Source organism: Oryctolagus cuniculus, chromosome 14 (assembly GCF_051225735.1).
Source record: "Oryctolagus cuniculus isolate XC-2025 breed Fujian yellow rabbit chromosome 14, ASM5122573v1, whole genome shotgun sequence".
NCBI classification, from domain to species: domain Eukaryota; kingdom Metazoa; phylum Chordata; class Mammalia; order Lagomorpha; family Leporidae; genus Oryctolagus; species Oryctolagus cuniculus.
This window is the reverse complement of record NC_142880.1, coordinates 42,988,777-43,006,379: the sequence shown is the minus strand read 5'-3', so window position 1 is coordinate 43,006,379 and position 17,603 is coordinate 42,988,777. Positions and strand designations below refer to the sequence as shown.

Genomic DNA, 17,603 nt, shown 5'->3' with positions numbered 1-17,603 from the left:
TGAGATTTGAGAAAAGACCAGTTATTTAAAAGTCTAAGTCCCATCAAATGTAAATATACCTAGGGACAAGATTTTTGCAATAAAATTTTGTCTTATGTTTATTTATTTGAAAGGCAGAGGACAGAGAAAAAAAGAGTTGGGAGAGAGGGAGAGAGAGAGAGAGGGAAAGACAGAGAGAAAAAGAGAGAGAGAGGGAGAGAGAGAGAGAGAGAGAGAGAGAGACTCAAAATAGCTGAGGCTGGGCCAGGCTACCAGGAACTCTCTCTGGGGCTCCCACATGGGTGGCCGGCATCCAAGTACTTGAGCCATCTCCTAATGCCTCCCAGGGTGTGCATTAGTAGGAAGCTGGAATCAGAAGTGGAGCTGGGACTCAAATACAGGCGCTCTGATATGGGTGTGGGCATCCAAAGTGGCATCTTAACTGCTGAGCCAAATACCCACTTGGGACAAGATTTTAAAATTCCTTGAAGCAGTATATTTACACCAAGAACAGGAAAACAGCATTTCAGAGCTATATTAAAGTATACTACAAGATATAATAATCAGTAGGTAAGTACTTTATAAAATATCATGTGAGATATTAACAATAAAACTAATTTCTGGTGGCAAATGCTGTACTATGCCATGATGTAGGAGATTAGATTCAATATAGAGCCTTTCCTGCTAAGTGTCTATTCAATCATCCCTGCTTTTACAACCCTTCCTTTGTTAATTTCTCACATTCTTTTAGATCTCATCAAAATCCCAAGCCAAGATTATACAAAGGGTGGGTGGGAGGACTTTCATTTTGTGTCCATAGTTCCTAGGAAGTGTGCTGATCTTCATGTGGTAATCTATTTCTTTGGGGGCCGGCACTGTGGCTCACTGAGTCAATCCTCCGCCTGCAGTGCCGGCATCCCATATGGGCACCGGATTCTAGTCCCGGTTGCTCCTCTTCCAGTCCAGCTCTCTGCTGTGGCCCAGGAGGGCAGTGAAGGATGGCCCAAGTGCTTGGGCCCCTGCACCCGCATGGGAGACCAGGAGGAGGCACCTGGTTCCTGGCTTCGGATTGGCGTAGCCCTGGCTGTGGCGGCCATCTGGGGAGTGAACCAATGGAAGGAAGACCTGTCTCTCTCTCTCACTGTCTAATTCTATCTTTCAAATAAATTAAAACAAAATCTGTTTCTTTGTTCATTGAAAACATTATGATACTTCAAAAAAGTTCATAGAAAAGTAAAACTAAAACGTGAGTTTATTTTGGTGCAAAACATTGAAATCCATGCGTAGTTTTACAGAATGTTCATTTTCCATGAGCTTTTTGAAGACCTCTCGTATGCATGGATTTCAAGATTTTTTTCTTTGTGCCAAATTGAACTTCTGTGTTACTTTTATTTTCCTTGAGTATTTTGAAGCACGCTTGGATTTATTGAGCTGCATGTTGCTTCCCGAGCCAGGTACACTGCAGAGCAAGGTGGGCTCATTTCTTTATTCCAGATTCTCTCCCCAGAAAAGCTTAGCTATTACCCCTTATATAATATGTCCCCCTACTTTTTATCTCCAATCTGGTCTGGCCCTTGGCTTGAATTCTGTCCTCATATGCCTGCTTGAACCATTCTCTTCATTGTTTCACAGGTCCCTTAAACCCTAAATATCTGGAATTGAACCACTTCCCTCTCTCAGAAAAATACACCACCATCGTCCATTACTATAGGTGATCAGAAACCTCTTTGTTTTAATGATGCTTCTCCTTCCTTCAAGTCTCAAGTGTAATCCAATTCCAAGTTATGTCAACCTTGTCTTCTAAATATTGGTGGCATCTTTCCAACTCTTTCCCTTTCACTGACATCCTACACCAAACTATCATTGTCATTCACCTGGAAAACCCAAATAGCTTTCTAATGATCTCTCCTCCTCTTTCACCTGTCTCCTCTCTATCTTACATGGCAGACAGAATAATGATGAAAATATAAATGCAATCACATTGCTTTCTGTCTAAACCATTACATATCCTTCTGTTGCTCCCAAGAAAAAGATCACAGTCTTTAACACGGCTGGGAAGATCTGGCCACTCACCTGCACTCATGTTTTCTTCTGGCTTTGTTTTCCTGGATCCTTGAACTTGTCATTTTTCATTCCATGCAGTCTCTCTCCTATTCCTTGCTGCATCCTTCTTCCTTTGTCTGGATAATTGTGGCTCAGCTGCCTTCCCCCGGTCAGGGAAATCTTCCTCTGTTTCTTGCTGTGTTCCCTTAAGGCAGTCACATTATGCCTTTCCTTCTTGAGGCTAACCAGTTTGTAATTTGTATGTCTAGTTGTGTAATTTATTCGATTAATGTTTATTTGTCTTTTTAGAAAAAAAAAAACCCATGGAGTCAATGACTACATATCTATTTTTTTTCTCACTACTTCAGCAACTACTGGTGCCTGACACAGTGTTGAATGAATGAATTATACTGTGTTAAAATTCATCATCCTTCTACAGTGTGGTCCTAACTCACTTGTAGTCTTTCACTAGCCCAATATAGACCTTCTCTTTATTGTTCTTTTCCTGAGAACAGGCTGTAATCATCCTTATCTTTGCACACATGTCCACCGCATCAAGAAACTTCCTCCCCTCCTTTTTTGTCTAAAGTTTCAGGTTAAAGTCTGCTCATTAACTCCCCAGATGGCTGCAGTGAAAGCCAGGAGCCCAGAGCCGCATTTGGTCTCCCATGTGGCAGGATCCCAAGTGTCTGGGTGATTATCTGCTGCCTTTCTAGGCACTTTAGCAGGAAACTGGATCAGAAGTGGGATAGCTGGGACTCAAACCAGCACTCGGATGTGGTATGCTGGTGTTACAAGCAGTGGCTTAAGCCATTGTGCCACAACATCAGTCCCAAGAGTTGTCTTCTTTTCTGTCACCTTGATTCTTTTTCTTCTCCATTTTTAATGGCTGTTTTCTATTTACAACTCTTATGTACATTGGCCATTTCTTCTAAGATATATATTGTTTTGCTAATTTTAACTGCCTTATGTGTAACCCTTGTAAATTCTTCAGGATTGAGACCAAACTTCATATTTATTTTCCACTCCATGACACTCCTCACTGCGGGGGCTATATAGAAGGCACTCAACACATACGTTCTTAAATTATGGCTTGTTCTTATAGCAGTAAATGTCCTCTTAGAATTGGTCTGCTGTTTGGTACCGTGGAAAAGATCAAGGTCTCCAACAGGACACTTTTATCCAAACATTTCTAAAGGATGCTGTAAATTAGAACCAACCACAAATAGGGAGCTGCTGCATTTAAGAGAAAGATGATCCAGGCATAAAATCATTGAGCAATGACACTTTCATGTGTCAGATGCAGTGAGAACCAGGGGAATTAAAGGTCTGACAGGGTCTGAGTTTAAAAAAAATAAATGGGACTGTTAAGAATGAGTACCAGGTGGGCATTGATTTCTGAGTTATTTGTAACACCTTTATCCTTATGCAAACCATAAAGCAGGTTGGCTGCTGACCAGAACCTGCAGCTGGTAGAGACTTCTTTGCACAAGCACTAGAGAACAAAGAATGATGATAGGCTTCAAGCCTTTTATATATTTATACCTGAGAAGGAAAATAAAATTGTTGATGTCCCAGACCTGGGGCCAAAACTGTTGAAATAGATCTACTTAGCTGAGGTTATGAAAATCCATGTGCAGCCATAAGAAATGTCTGTCTTTTAAAAATAGTCAGTTAACTTTGAAATCATAATTCACAACCATCTTTCACACACTATCATGGTTCCTCTTTCTAGTGTCTGAACACTTCCTCTCCTCCTATCATATTGACTGCAGTTTGGAGACCAAGAAGGAGGTGGTTCAGTGCATGGGCTCCTTCCAGGATGGGGTGGCTGAGAAGTGTGTCGATTACTTCCAGAGATTTCGACGCTCTACCCATGTGACTCCCAAGTCATACCTCTCCTTTATTCAGGGTTATAAGTTCATATATGGAGAAAAGCACATGGAAGTGCAGACACTGGCCAACAGGTAAGTGTGACGTCCGGCTCCAAAGTTACATTAGCAGTGGCTGTCAATTAGGGCTGATTGCTGCTTGTGGTGTGGACATCTTGCAATGATTAGACACACTTTTGTCACAGCTGGAGTGGTGGGGTTGCCAGGGAAGGATGCTAACAGCGTCCAGTGGAGAGAGGCCACAGATGCTGCAGGACATCCTACAGGGAGCAGGACAACTCCCCTCCTTCCTTGCTGTTATTAACTATGCAGGCCAAACTGTCAATAGCACTGAGATGGGAAACTCTCCTCTTGAGCCTTTCCAGGGAGTTATTCATGGTTCCTAGGGTTTAATTGTTGCCCAATAGGATAAACTGTGATTAAGCTTTAATGTGGCCTATGCTTTCCTGTGATATTGAATGGCAAACTTGTAGAAGTGATAGGCCTGTAAGGAGGTTGATAATGCAGACACCCCCTCCTCCCTCTTCTTATCCAACTCCTTCTGAGTGACTAGAAGAGCCTGGCCCCTGTACGTGTTGGCTGCACAATGAATGCCCTGTTCCACTGAAGTTCCTTTGAAATTTCACTGCTGTTCTGTGTGCTTTTCTGAACACACAGACCTTATACTTGTACATGGCCAGAACCAGTCAGGGTTGTATGTTAGGGATCCCTGAGTGAATATTTAAATGAAATGACTCTGAGGGCTCCCATCTGTAAGATCACATTATTTCAGGTTCAGAGAGGCAGCTAGTTCCTTTCTGGAACTTTTATGATGACTTTAAATTTGTTTCTTTTCTTGAATTCAAATCTTTCTTCTTTTAATGTAATTGGACCTTTAATTTTTATTGTAAAACAGTTATTTATTTTCCTTCTCCTAGGAAAGGGCTACAAGCACTTGAGGTCTAAGTCATTGAAGTTTTACTATTTTGTAGGTCCAGATGCTAAATCCACTGTTGTTCCTCATGTCAGGAGCACATTTTAGGGCATTTACTCTTCCCTTGTGGCCTGTGAAGAGAATGCATGTGTTAGTCTTCAGTTAAGCCTGGACTTACATTCTTTTTGTTTCCTGTTTGCATACATTCATTCTTCAAATGTGACTCCTGCTACTCTATTGGTGGACTTGTACTTGGAAATGGAGCCAAAGTACCACAAATTTTAGCATTGCTTGCTTGGATTTTCCAGGATGAACACTGGATTAGAAAAGTTAAAAGAAGCTTCAGAGTCTGTTGCAGCCCTGAGCAAAGAACTGGAACTAAAAGAGAAGGAGCTGCAAGTGGCCAATGATAAAGCTGACATGGTGGGTGGACATATACATACATGCCCTATTCTACTTGAGTTCCAGTTCTCATTGGGAGTCATGGAACAATTCATGCATGTTTACTACATCATAACTATGGAACTATAGGTTATTTATTTCCATTAGAATAAAATCTCAATATTATATATGAACAATTGGGTAATTAGATAAAATTAATAAACAAAATACACATTTGGCTGTTGTTTCCTCCTTTAACTAATCAATTAATTTATTAGAGAGAGGGAAAGAGAGAATGTTTTATGAACTGGTTCATTCCCTAAATGCCTACAACAGCTAGGTCTGGACCAGACTGAAGTTGGGAACCAGGAACTGAATCCTGGTTTTCCACTTGGGTGGCAGGGATCCAAGTACTTGAGTCATCATGGCTGCCTCCAGGGTCTGCATTGGTAGGGAGCTGGAGCCAGGAGCTGGAGGTGGGGATGAAGCCTGGACATTGTGATATGGGATATGAGTGTCTCAATTGCTGGGCAAACACCTGCCCCTGTTTGATAATTTTTGATGAAGCTCTTTTTGTTTTGTGTTGAATTAGGTCTTAAAAGAAGTGACAATGAAGGCACAGGCTGCTGAAAAGGTCAAGGCTGAGGTTCAGAAGGTGAAGGACAAAGCCCAGGCCATTGTGGACAGCATCTCTAAAGACAAAGCCATTGCTGAGGAAAAACTGAAAGCTGCAAAGCCCGCTTTAGAAGAAGCAGAAGCAGCGTTGCAGGTAAATCTGTGTGACCTCACATAGACGCCACTTTAGGGCCCAGGAGGAAGATGGAGGCAAGCAAATACTAATAATAGCAAGGAAACGCTCTTCAGGTTCACATCAAAGCTTTGCCCACTGGAATTCTTTCAGGTAATGTTTTCTGCTTGGAGATCTTATTAGCTCTTTATAGATTTGGCACAAACTACTGAACATCTCCTCCCCTTACTTTGTCATTGAATGGTGGCCAAGATCTTGAGTTTTCACTTCAGCGATGTCATCAGTAAGCTGTGTGACACTGGGAAAGTCTCACATACTTTCCAAAATAGCATTTGTCACTCATTCATTGAGGACACTGGAGTAGGTTATATGTAACATACAACAGTCTCTGTATCTGTGCATTATCCGGGTAAGGAGAGAGCTATTGCTCCAATGAGGCTTATCAATGACCGAGTTTGAGCAGGCTTCTGATGCAATTAATCCATACCACTGTGTGGCAATAGACAGAAATAGTGTCATTATGAAGAAGCTTGGTTGTGGGAAAGTGAAATGTGTTTAGTGAACTGGGTCACACCTTTAAAGGACTGGTATAGTGTTGAAGACTCAATTTAAGATTATTCTGGACTCAAGATTGTTTTTACTTCAGTCTCATTCATCTACTCCCTTATATTATATATTCCTAGCCCAGAAAGTGACTGGAGAATTGGAATATTGCTCATCTGCCTGCTGCAGATTCAAGTTATTTAACCTTAATCAAGCATGCATCACTCATTATTGATAATGTGTTTTTTAACCACTTTGTTAGTGTGCACCTTAAGACATTTCTATGTCTTTTTGATTCAAGTTAAGTTTTTAGGCTTTCTGTGTCAATATACAACCTATGGATTTCTTTTATTTTCAAGTTATTTTAACTGATACATTAAAATTGATGGATTTAACGGGGTACCACATGAAGTTTTGATACTTATATATTTTGGCAATATACAAATCAAAGTAAACATGTCTGTCTCTTCAAACATTTATGATTTCTATATGGTAAAAATATTCAAAATCCTTTCTTCTGAATTAAAAATGCATTTACAGTATATCATAATCTTCTATAGTTGCCTGACTATGCAATAGAATATCAGAATTTCTCATTCCAGTCTGACTGCAACTTCATACCCATTAGTCAATCTTTTCCCATCCTTTCTCTGCCTATTCTCCCAGCCTCTGGTGACTGCCCTTCCACTCTCAGCTTTGTGGTACCAAGGTTTTTCAATTCCTCATGTGAGTGAGATCACGCAGTACTGGTTTTACATGTGCCTGGCTTATTTCAGGTACCACAAAGGTCTCCACTTCCATCTGTGTTGCTGCAAATGAAAAGATTTCATAAGATATTGCCTCTTTCATCTCTCCCACTTCTCACATTGCTCTTCCATGTGACACATCTTTGTTATTGTTTCCGTATCCTGTTTGCACTAACCTGGGTTTTCAGTTTCTCCAATTTGGGGGAACCTTAATTACTCCCCTCTCAGCCCTGCCCTTTGGCTTCACTGAGAGTCTCTGATCAGCATTGGGAAGATGATTATAGTACAAAGCATCCTAGCAAACCTTATTAAATTCAAGGCACAGGAATGAAGCATATGGCATCTCAAGTCTTGCTCAAAGGACTAAGATTTCCCTAGATTTAAAAGGTTTGGCATGCTTTTTGATATTATAAAAATGCTTTCCATTATCCCCTTAATTCAGTACTCTCTACCACCAATTAGAACCACATAATCATCAGTGTAGAAATGTGTGGAAACGGACATGGTGATGGATGCATGAAAGAGATTTTGATAATTTCCCTCATTGGTCCTGTCTCCATCTCTTTTTTTAATATTTATTTATTTATTTGAAAGAGTTACACACAGAGAGAAGGAGAAGCAGAGAAAGAGAGAGGTCTTCCATCCGCTGGTTCACTCTGCAACTGGCTGCAATGGCCGGAGCTGTGCTGATCCGAAGCCAGGAGCAGGGAGCCAGGAGATTCCTCCAGTTCTCCCAAATGTGTGCTGGGGCCCAAGCATTTGGGCCATCTTCTGTTGCTTTCCCAGGCCATTCCATTCCAGAGAGCTGGAATGGAAGTGGAGCAGCTGGGTCTTGAACCGGCATCCATATGGGATGCCGGCACTGCAGGTGGCGGCTTTACCCACTGTGTGACAGTGCTAGTCCCCTGTCTCCATCTTATTACCTCCTTGTGAACTTTTGAAATCTTGAAAAATGGTTATAGTTTATTCTAAGAAAGTTCCAGATACATCCAGACTATAGCATTTGACATCAGTTTGCTCTAATGCATGCATCAAATAGCAAAGAATGTTTCTTCCTATCTTGGTGCTTGATCTGATTTAAGCTGCTGAAAGCAAAAATAAAAAAAAAAAAACCCTCTGGTGTTAAATAACTGTCATATTGTCATGGTGTATTAGAGATTACAAAAGTCATATTACTCTATCTGCAAAGAAAAGAGGAGTTCAGTATTCAACTGTCCAGGGTGAATGTCAGCTCTGCTCTGCCCCCAAACCCTTGTATTTGGATACCTAAAATACTAAGCCCAATTCTGTCTAAAAATTCTACTTTTTTTTTAAAAAAAAGATTTTTTTTTTGAGAGGTAGAGTTATAGGGAGAAGGAGAGACAGACAGAAATGTCTTCCTTCTGCTGGTCCACTCCCCAAATGGCTTCTACGGTCAGAGCTGGGCCGATCCAAAGCCAGGAGCCAGGAGCTTCCTCTGGGTCCCCCATGCAGGTGCAGGGGCCCAAGCACTTGGGCCATCTTCCACTGCTTTCCCAGGCCATAAGCAGACAGCTGGATCAGAAGAGGAACAGCCGGGACATGAACTGGTGTCTATATGGAATAGTGGCTCCACATGGTGGCTTAGCCTTCTGTGCCACAGCTCTGGCCCTGAAAAGGCTAATTTTTAAAGGCAGTACAGAGTAAGCATGCCCAGGTCTTAACATTTTCTATCATTTTAACTTGATACTATTTTCCACTGTTTTTTTTTTTTTAACTATTTCTCCCCTTTCTTTTTAACCAAATATTTAAAATAAAGATCCACTGCCCCTTCCATTTCTTTACCACAGATTCTCCTCAATTTCTAGCTATCTAGCTTTTGAAATGCTGGCGTACTAAAGCAATCCTTTAAAGGAATATGGTTAGATTCCTGATTAATAAGTTCAGTGTGTATGTGTGTGTATGTGGGTGGGTGTGGGTGTGTACGTGCTCTCAGTCCTCTGAGAATAGATGGTTAGCCTTGAGCAGGTGGATAGACATCAGTTACCTTCTTTTGACAGGAGGGCTGTAAATGCAAACTAGGTGGAAGGTTTTTAAGACCTGAAAGGAGTGAATATACATTATTCCTCCTAGAGATGGCACTGTAGTAGATTCTTACAGTTAGTATTTTCTGTATTCTTTTTTTATAAAGAGTTTTATAGATAGAGCAATTATTATCAACCAAAATAGGTTTATGTGAGTATTAAATAATTTACTCTATAAGAATATCTGTATTGGGAACAGAATAGAACTTTTCTGAAAGCTTTGTGAAACTCTGTTTCTCAAGTGCTTTATTTAAAGGTCAGTTCCCAGCTAAGAAACCTCTAATTATTCAGTCTGTCAGCCCTGGGGCTACCCTCTGGTGTCAGTCCACTGTGACAAGTCTGAGTTGCTTGAGAGAGAGGTAAATTCCTGACCTACATGGCTAATGAGTAAAAAAGCACCACCAGTGCTGTATTTTTCCTGGTTTCGAACCCTGATGTCTGTTTAAGTGCTGAGCATTTTTTCCCCCAGATTACACTTTTCTTTTTTTCTGACACAAAGTGGTCTGTACAATTTTAGAGAAGTCACAGCTCCTTATCTGCTGACCAACGTTTCTCTCCTTCACTGTCAGTTTGAATTGTAAAAATCTGAACTTTCGCAGATGTGTCTTGCTATGGGATGAAATATGTGTCTAGACCCTATCATTCTGTATCTAACTGAAAGATGCTTGCTGTTCTCTGCTGAAAAAGCTGCATGTACACACTAAAAATTTGTCTGCACTTTCTTATCTGAGATTGGATGACCATCTCCTCCTCCCTCCTACCAGACGATCAAGCCTTCTGACATCGCAACTGTGCGCACACTGGGCAGGCCCCCTCACCTCATCATGCGCATCATGGACTGTGTGCTGCTGCTGTTTCAAAGGAAAGTCAACGTGGTGAAAATTGACCTGGAAAGAAGCTGTACCATTCCCTCCTGGCAGGAATCTTTAAAACTGATGACTGCAGGCAACTTCTTACAGAACTTACAGGTTGGTAGTCAATCATGATGGATTAAGAGGGGACTCGGTCTTCACTGGGTATCTGAATCTGTTAACAGAGTTATCTTATGAATCTAAGAAGAATTAACTCTACGTACTTATTTTGATTATGTATTTAAGTGTTTCTTTTGGAGTAGAGCTTTCTCCTTCCAGTGTCAGACATTGTAAGCATTAGAGATTTTCCTGACATATTTCCATACTGTAATAAAAGAAAAAAATTGTTTTTAGGGGATAATATATATGTATATATATATATGTTGTGCATAATATATATCAATATATGCATACATGTATCTTTTGAAGACCTCAGTAGTGATTATTTAATATTAATTTATATCTTTTTAATTTTGTTATGAGAAAGAACTTACATGTAACAAAATGCAGAAGTGCCAAGTGCACTACTTGATGATTATTTACATACATACATACTTATTAATGAATATTGAAAGCAGAGACTGTGTTTCTAGATTCCCAGAAATCACTTTCATTCCCCAACCCAGTCAGTAACATCCCTTAAAATAACAATTATTTTGACCTTTATCCTGATCATTAATTTTGCCTGTTTTGAAATATAGTTGTATGAAGCCATACTTTTATGAACCCTTTGGTTTTGACCTCTTTTGTTCAGTGTGTCTATGAGAGTCACTCTTACTGTTGCCAAAGACAGAATTACATTCTTATTTTTCATTGCTATGTAACTTTCAAGGATATGAATACGTGGTAAATATTTAGCAACTGGTTCTTGGTGGGATGGGAAGGAAAAATTTATTCACTATCATAATGTTTATCATGGTGTAACAACTCTGACGATGGCAACTTCAAGCTACCAAAATTATGTTGTTGAAGGTAGAGCTGGGAAAAGGTTCATAACAACACATTATTATTATATCTATGATGTAGATAAAAAGAGTACAAATGACCTCAAAAAAGATGCTAGTAAGATGTAGTAAAATAGAAAGTGATGAGTTTTGCAGATGTGTTACTTTGTTTTAAATATAATTTATTTAGTTAAAAGTTTATATAATTTAATTTTAATAATGGGTGTGTTTATCAACTGGTTTACAGAATACCTCAACATTTAACAGTAATTTCTCATGAACCTGTATGAATGAGCCCTAGCATGAACACTTTAACATGTTTTGACTTGTTTAGCCCATGCACTCTTGATGGACTTTTGGGTTGCTGCTGATTTTTGGCTAACATAAATAAAGCTATGACTCTTTGTCTACATGTTATTTGGTGCTTGCATGTACACATTTCTGTTGGCTCTTATACTCAGGAGTGTAATTTCTTGGTCTTAGATTATGTACATTTAACCAACTTTAGTAGATCATGCCACTGAGTTTTCAAAAGTGATTATATAAATGTACACACCAGTCAGTTTTGAATTCTCCACATCTTCATCAATTTCTACTTTTAGCTCTTTTGGTGGGTTTGTAGTATTTTTTATTATTATGGGTTTAATTTCCATTTCTCTGATGACTCATGAATTTGAAAATATTTTCATATTTAATGATAATCTTGGGAATTTTTCTCTTAAGGCCTGTTCCATACTCTTGCCTATTTTTATTATTTTGTAGAATTTTCTTAAGATATTAAACATGACTATTTTGTCATTTATATATTTTTAGACATCTCTGCCACTTTGTGGCTTAGTATTCATCCTATCAATAGTGTCTTTTGATAATCAGAAATTCTTAGATTTAATGTAGTCCAATTAGTCAATATTTTCCTAAGCAGCACTTTTGGTGTCTGTGTTGAGTTTAGGAGATCTTTGTCTATCTATAAGCCAGATGAATTTTTTTTTTATTTCCCTAAGAAGGTTTGCTTTAGCTTTCATATCTAGATCTTGAGACAACTGAGAATACCCAATTCAGATCCATTGTCTAAGCTATAACCTTAGTGCTAACTTTATTCCATTTTGCAGTCCAACATCGCCCAAGTGATTGCTATGACTAGAGTCTTGTGAGGTACCTTACAGCAACTATAACCATGAGTAGCTTATGAAAGCAGTGGGCTATACAGTCTGGTCCCAGATACTTATGCTATTCTGTGACAGTGGAATTGGATTTCAAGTAGAATCCTGGCAAGTGACACAAGAAGCCTACTTTGTTTGCCTGGTGGGAGGGCCAGTGCTTTTGGATCATACCTTTCTGTTTGTCTTCTTGTCACATGGTCTACCCTTCTGTTGGTTCTAGATATATTTCTGGCTTCACTATTTTTCAAGTCTCATAAAGGAAATGTGCCTTCAGTGAGGTCGGAATGAAAGTGTGTTCTAGTCTGTATGGTATATGCTTGTTTGGATGCTCAATTTCTTTCTACTTAGAAAGTATTTAATCACACTCAAGAGAAAATACCACTTTCAATTTCCAATTTTGTTCGTTGTCCAGTCTGCCCTTTCTAATACAGGAAGGCATTCTGAATCTGTTTCTGCCACTGCTTTAAAATTTCATCCCTTCGGAAGTTACTAATTCTCTCATATTTTTGATAGTTCTGTGATTAAAAATTAATTCATTATCCTCAAGGCCTAGTGTCCAAGTTATTATCTTCACATTTCAGTTGAGTTTAATAGAACTTCTGTCTAAAGGTATTATATGTTTAGTTGCTGATAAATGCTAAGTCTCTATAGCCTTAGGCTGAACATACCTGTGTTATGTGTATTTCACTGTTGATCTTGTGGATTTGTAATCCAGTATTTAGGATTAATGTCAAGAAATTTTTATAGCTTTGGGAATTTGAATAATTATATTAGTGTTGATCACCTAAACAATTTACTCATTCCCTGAATCCCAGTATATTTCTTTAGGGTTGGTATCTTTTGTCCACAGAAGACAAAGTGTATAGTAACGTTTCTTTGCTGTCATTTCTTACTGTTTTTCATTTTTATGACTTGCCTTATATCATGACATATTGACAAAATACAAGTATAATTTGAGTTTGATTTCATGGAAAGAAGTGTTTTACTCAATTTTACTCCTTTCTTTCATAGCAATTCCCAAAAGACACAATCAATGAAGAAGTGATAGAACTTTTGAATCCTTACTTTGAAATGGCAGACTACAACATTGAAACTGCTAAACGCGTATGTGGGAATGTAGCTGGTCTTTGTTCCTGGACCAAAGCCATGGCTTCGTTTTTCTCTATAAACAAAGAGGTGCTGCCCCTGAAGGTATGTCTCCAGGTAGAATTGTGACCATGCCTGGGAAAAGGCGCTAGGTCAGCTGGTCTAACTTTTCACAGTAGCACCAGAGACTTTAGCCTCTGGTGCTAGGGTACCCAGATCCACTGAAAGAGTGAGTATTAGAAAGACAAGGCATAGTGTGTGCTTCTCTGTCATTCTACTTTAATCAGGATCCTATGATCCTGTAAGTATGGACTGACTCTGGGTAAACATGCAAAATCCATTGTGGGTTGTTGGATAGTTTTCTTCGAGAATGTCAACTTGAAAAAAAAATACATAGAAAACCACAGCACAGAATTTCTCTGTAATGTTCAAGATCTCCAGCCAGGGAGCCCTGTGAGTGAGTCATGATGTGGATGCTGGTGACTGGAAAATGCCTGTGTCTGGTCTTGGTTGCAAGGGTTACATGTTCTTCTGTTCTCCTCCTTTGTCGCTCATGAAAGAGACTGATTTCTTTATTATTTAAGGTGACTTTGAGAATAGACTTGTGTTTCCTTTTGAATAATTGACATTTTTATCTTAATTCATATATACTCCCCACCACTACAACACATTCAGCCTCCATCAAATTGAGAGGAAGTGCATTTTTTGAAAATAAAATGCTAACTTCTCAACATCATATCATAAGACATGGTTGATTATCTTGATTTTGTGTAAGTCTGATAGCCCCAGAACACCTATTAAAACCCACTTATATTTGAAACTACTCAAGAAACATAATAATTATGAAAAAAAAAATAACCAAAGGTAGCACAAAGATAGGTATAGGATCGTATGACCCATTTTATTTCCAATTGTTAATTTACCAGGGTAGTTTATTCAGTAGCCAGAGCCTTTGGGATTCTAGGAAAATTTAAAGGAACAAAGATTCTTTCAATTCAGAGAGTTTTACAGAAATAATTGATATCATGTTGACTGACATGGATTTTGGGATCCTCAGAAAACTCCAGCATGGTTCAGAAATGGGCATTTTGATATTAGCTGAATTGTAATTACCATATCAGATGAAAAGTACAGGGTGTCCTTTGCATACTTTTGCAGTGAGTAAGCATACGTAGTGTCTTAAGTGGAATTACAGCTAAATTAACAATGTGTAGTTATTTTAAGTACAATGAACTGAAATGTTTAAAAGTGAACATTCTGAAAAAGGCTTATGTAAGAACAACGTTTTTCTCCTGTGTATAATCCCTTCCATAGTTCAGCCTTCAGGGAGTCTCAGGACTGTGCAGATCACAAAGTAGATAGTGAAGGGTACCCCTTCAGAAAGGAAGTCTTTTACTTATTGTGGGACCCTCTATTTACAGATGAAGCTGAAAATTTTTTTCTGGGAAATCTGTCCTGAGAATGCCTTCCTATATTCTTCTGAGCATCCAGCATCTTAGACTGTTTAGCTTGTCCAGTCCCCACTATATCAGTCAGAAAATACCTGCAGTTACATAGGTCCTGCACTTGCCTGGGCAGAGAGAAAAGGTTAAGGGAGTGCAAATTCTCCTTGGGTGGTTCTCCTGACTGCATTAAGAAATTCAGTCCTAGGTCTCTCACTTCGTTTATTGCTTGAGGACTTCCCTTGCATGCTCCTTCTTCCTAAATGAGGAGGGGTCAAGGACATGGCCTTTTTTTCTGCTTAATACCATTGGTTGAACTCTTTAATTAACACACAATTATTCTTAATCGTTTAAATTTAACTGAAAAGTGATCCCTGTTAAATATAAGAGAGGGAATAATGGAGGGAGGAGATGTACAGTTCTGCACATGCTCACTCAGACTTACCCCTAACAGTAGAGCTAGAAATGTGCCAGGGGATTCCAATTCAATCCCATCAATGTGGCATGCACCAATCCCATCTTACTTGTTAAAGTGATCAGTTTAAGTTCATAATTGATCAATATGATGAGATTCGGTGTCAAAGGGATTACATAAATAAGACCAGTATCTGCAAATAACAATTGATAGAATTAAAAAGGAGAGAATGATCCTACATGGGAAGCAGGATACACAGCAGACTCATAGAATTGCAAATGCCCTAAACAGCACTCTGGACTCAGAATCGGTCCTTGGGGCATTCTGATTTGGCTAAAAAGCCCATGAGAGTTTCACAGGCATGGAAAGCCAAGACATTGTGGCAAAAACAAACAAACAAACAAACAAACAAACACCTACATGAAAGATCTCTGTGAGTGAGATCCCAGCGGAAAGAATGGGCCATCAAAGAAGGAGGTACCTTTCTCTGAAGGGAGGAGAGAACTTCCACTTTGATTATGGCCTTGTCTAAATTAGATCAGGATTGGTGAACTCAAGAGGCTTCCATTGCCTTGGCAGCTCATGACAAGAGCCTCGGGTGATTACTGACGTCATAAATAAGAGTGTCAGTTGTTAAATCAACAACAGGAGTCACCGTGCATCTGCTCCCCATGTAGGATCTCTGTCCTTAATGTGTTGTAGTATGCGAATTAACGGTAAACTACTACCCAAACAGTACTCTATACTTTGTGTGTCTGCGTGTCTGCAGTCTGTTGAAATCTTTACTTAGTATATACTAAGTTGATCTTATGTATATAAAGATAATTGAAAGTGAATCTTGATGAAGAATGGGGTGGGAGAGGGAGTGGGGGATGGGATGGTTGTGGGTTGGAGGGAGGTTATGGGGAGGGAAAGCTGCTATAATTCAAAAGTTGTACTTTGGAAATTTATATTTATTAAATAAAAGTTGAAAAGGACATGGCCCAATTCCAGGTGCACTCTCTTTGACACTAATTAGTAACCCAGACAGGTTCCATTCTCTTTCATCTTGCAATCCGTTTAGATGGACAAAGTGACTTCTAATAGTGAGTACATTTAAACGAATACTAATTTTAACAATAGCATTTTAATGTTATTTAACAATAACATTCCACCAAAGCTCATTATAGTTTCTGTTTGAACTTCTCTTTGAAAAATCAGTAAATAAATAAATAGGATGTTAAAAAAGTAGATACTCAAATATTAGACATGGACAATACCAAGTATCATTTACTGAACACTTGTTATGTATCAAGTATTCGAGGTGGGCTTTTATATATATTCTGTTTAATATTCTCTCTCTCTCTCTCCTCTCTCTCTCTCTCTGTCTCTCTCTCTCTCTCACACACACACACACATACATCCTAAGAAGTAATTTTTCAGTACTTTAATGGAAAACCAAGGCTCTCAGTTTAAGTAACCTGCAGACCTGCAGAGTTTTAGAGTGCATATGTTGAAGTCCCAGCATGGGACTGGCATGGCAGGTTAAGGTGCCACCTGTGGTGCTGGCATCCCATATGGGTGCCAGTTTGAGTCCCAGATTCTCTACTTCCAATCCAGCTTCCTGCTAATGCATGTTGGGAAGCAGCAGAAGATGGTCCAGTTACTTGGGCCCCTGCACCCATGTGGGGGACCCAGAAGAAGCTCCTGGCTCCTGGCTTCAGACTAGCCCAGCTCTGGCCATTGCAGCCATCTGAGGAGTAAAACATTGGGTGGAAAATGTCTCTCTTTCTCTTTTTATCTTTCCCTTTTTCTCTGTAGTGTTGCCTTTCAAATAAATAATTAAATCTTAAAAAAGAGTTCATATGTTGAGCAGTTGGAAGGATTTTCATTGGCAATATTTGAGAGCTTGATTTAAATGAAAATTTATTGACTTGAGTAAAGTGATAGGGAGTATTCAAAATCTTTGGGGCTGTTATAGTTTGACACTGGTGGGTAACCTCAGTGAGTTGTTTGATGTAGTGGCCTTGCTTTCAGAGAAGAGCCAAGAAGGCATTCATGAGTTAGATTCCTTTTAAATTATAATTTTAAAGCTATACTTTTGCCTGCCGCTGAACCTAGTCAATTAGAGAACTGTGACTTTTTCCTTAAAGATATATTCTGCAAAAATTTGGAAGCTCGAGGTATTGAGAAAGGAGAGAAATTTATCACATTTAAAAAAAAATAATCTTTTCAAAGCTCAGAAAGAATATGGTATCTAGTAGAAGATCTTTCCATTAATGTAAATTTTAGCATTTTATAGACTTGAAGGGAGAAAGTTGATTTTAACAGTCATTGTTAAAGGATCTAAGTTCCTGTAAGCATGAATTAGTTTTTATACCTCATCTTTTTCTAATATTACTTTTGATTATGTCTTCTGATTATATCTTAGCAGCTCTC

The 17,603-nt window shown here is 39.0% G+C and overlaps 1 protein-coding gene across 3 annotated transcripts in view; it reads left to right on the top strand.

The window, feature by feature from the left end:
• DNAH5 (dynein axonemal heavy chain 5) overlaps positions 1 to 17,603 on the top strand; it is a 319,159-nt gene that overhangs the window by 246,318 nt on the left and 55,238 nt on the right. For all 3 annotated transcript variants that reach the window (XM_051853566.3, XM_089312625.1, XM_089312626.1), the window contains exons 56-60: positions 3,758 to 3,989; positions 5,136 to 5,250; positions 5,801 to 5,977; positions 10,052 to 10,255; positions 13,254 to 13,433. In XM_051853566.3, coding sequence (XP_051709526.3) covers positions 3,758 to 3,989; positions 5,136 to 5,250; positions 5,801 to 5,977; positions 10,052 to 10,255; positions 13,254 to 13,433 — 908 coding nt within the window. The remainder of the gene's footprint in view (positions 1 to 3,757; positions 3,990 to 5,135; positions 5,251 to 5,800; positions 5,978 to 10,051; positions 10,256 to 13,253; positions 13,434 to 17,603) is intronic.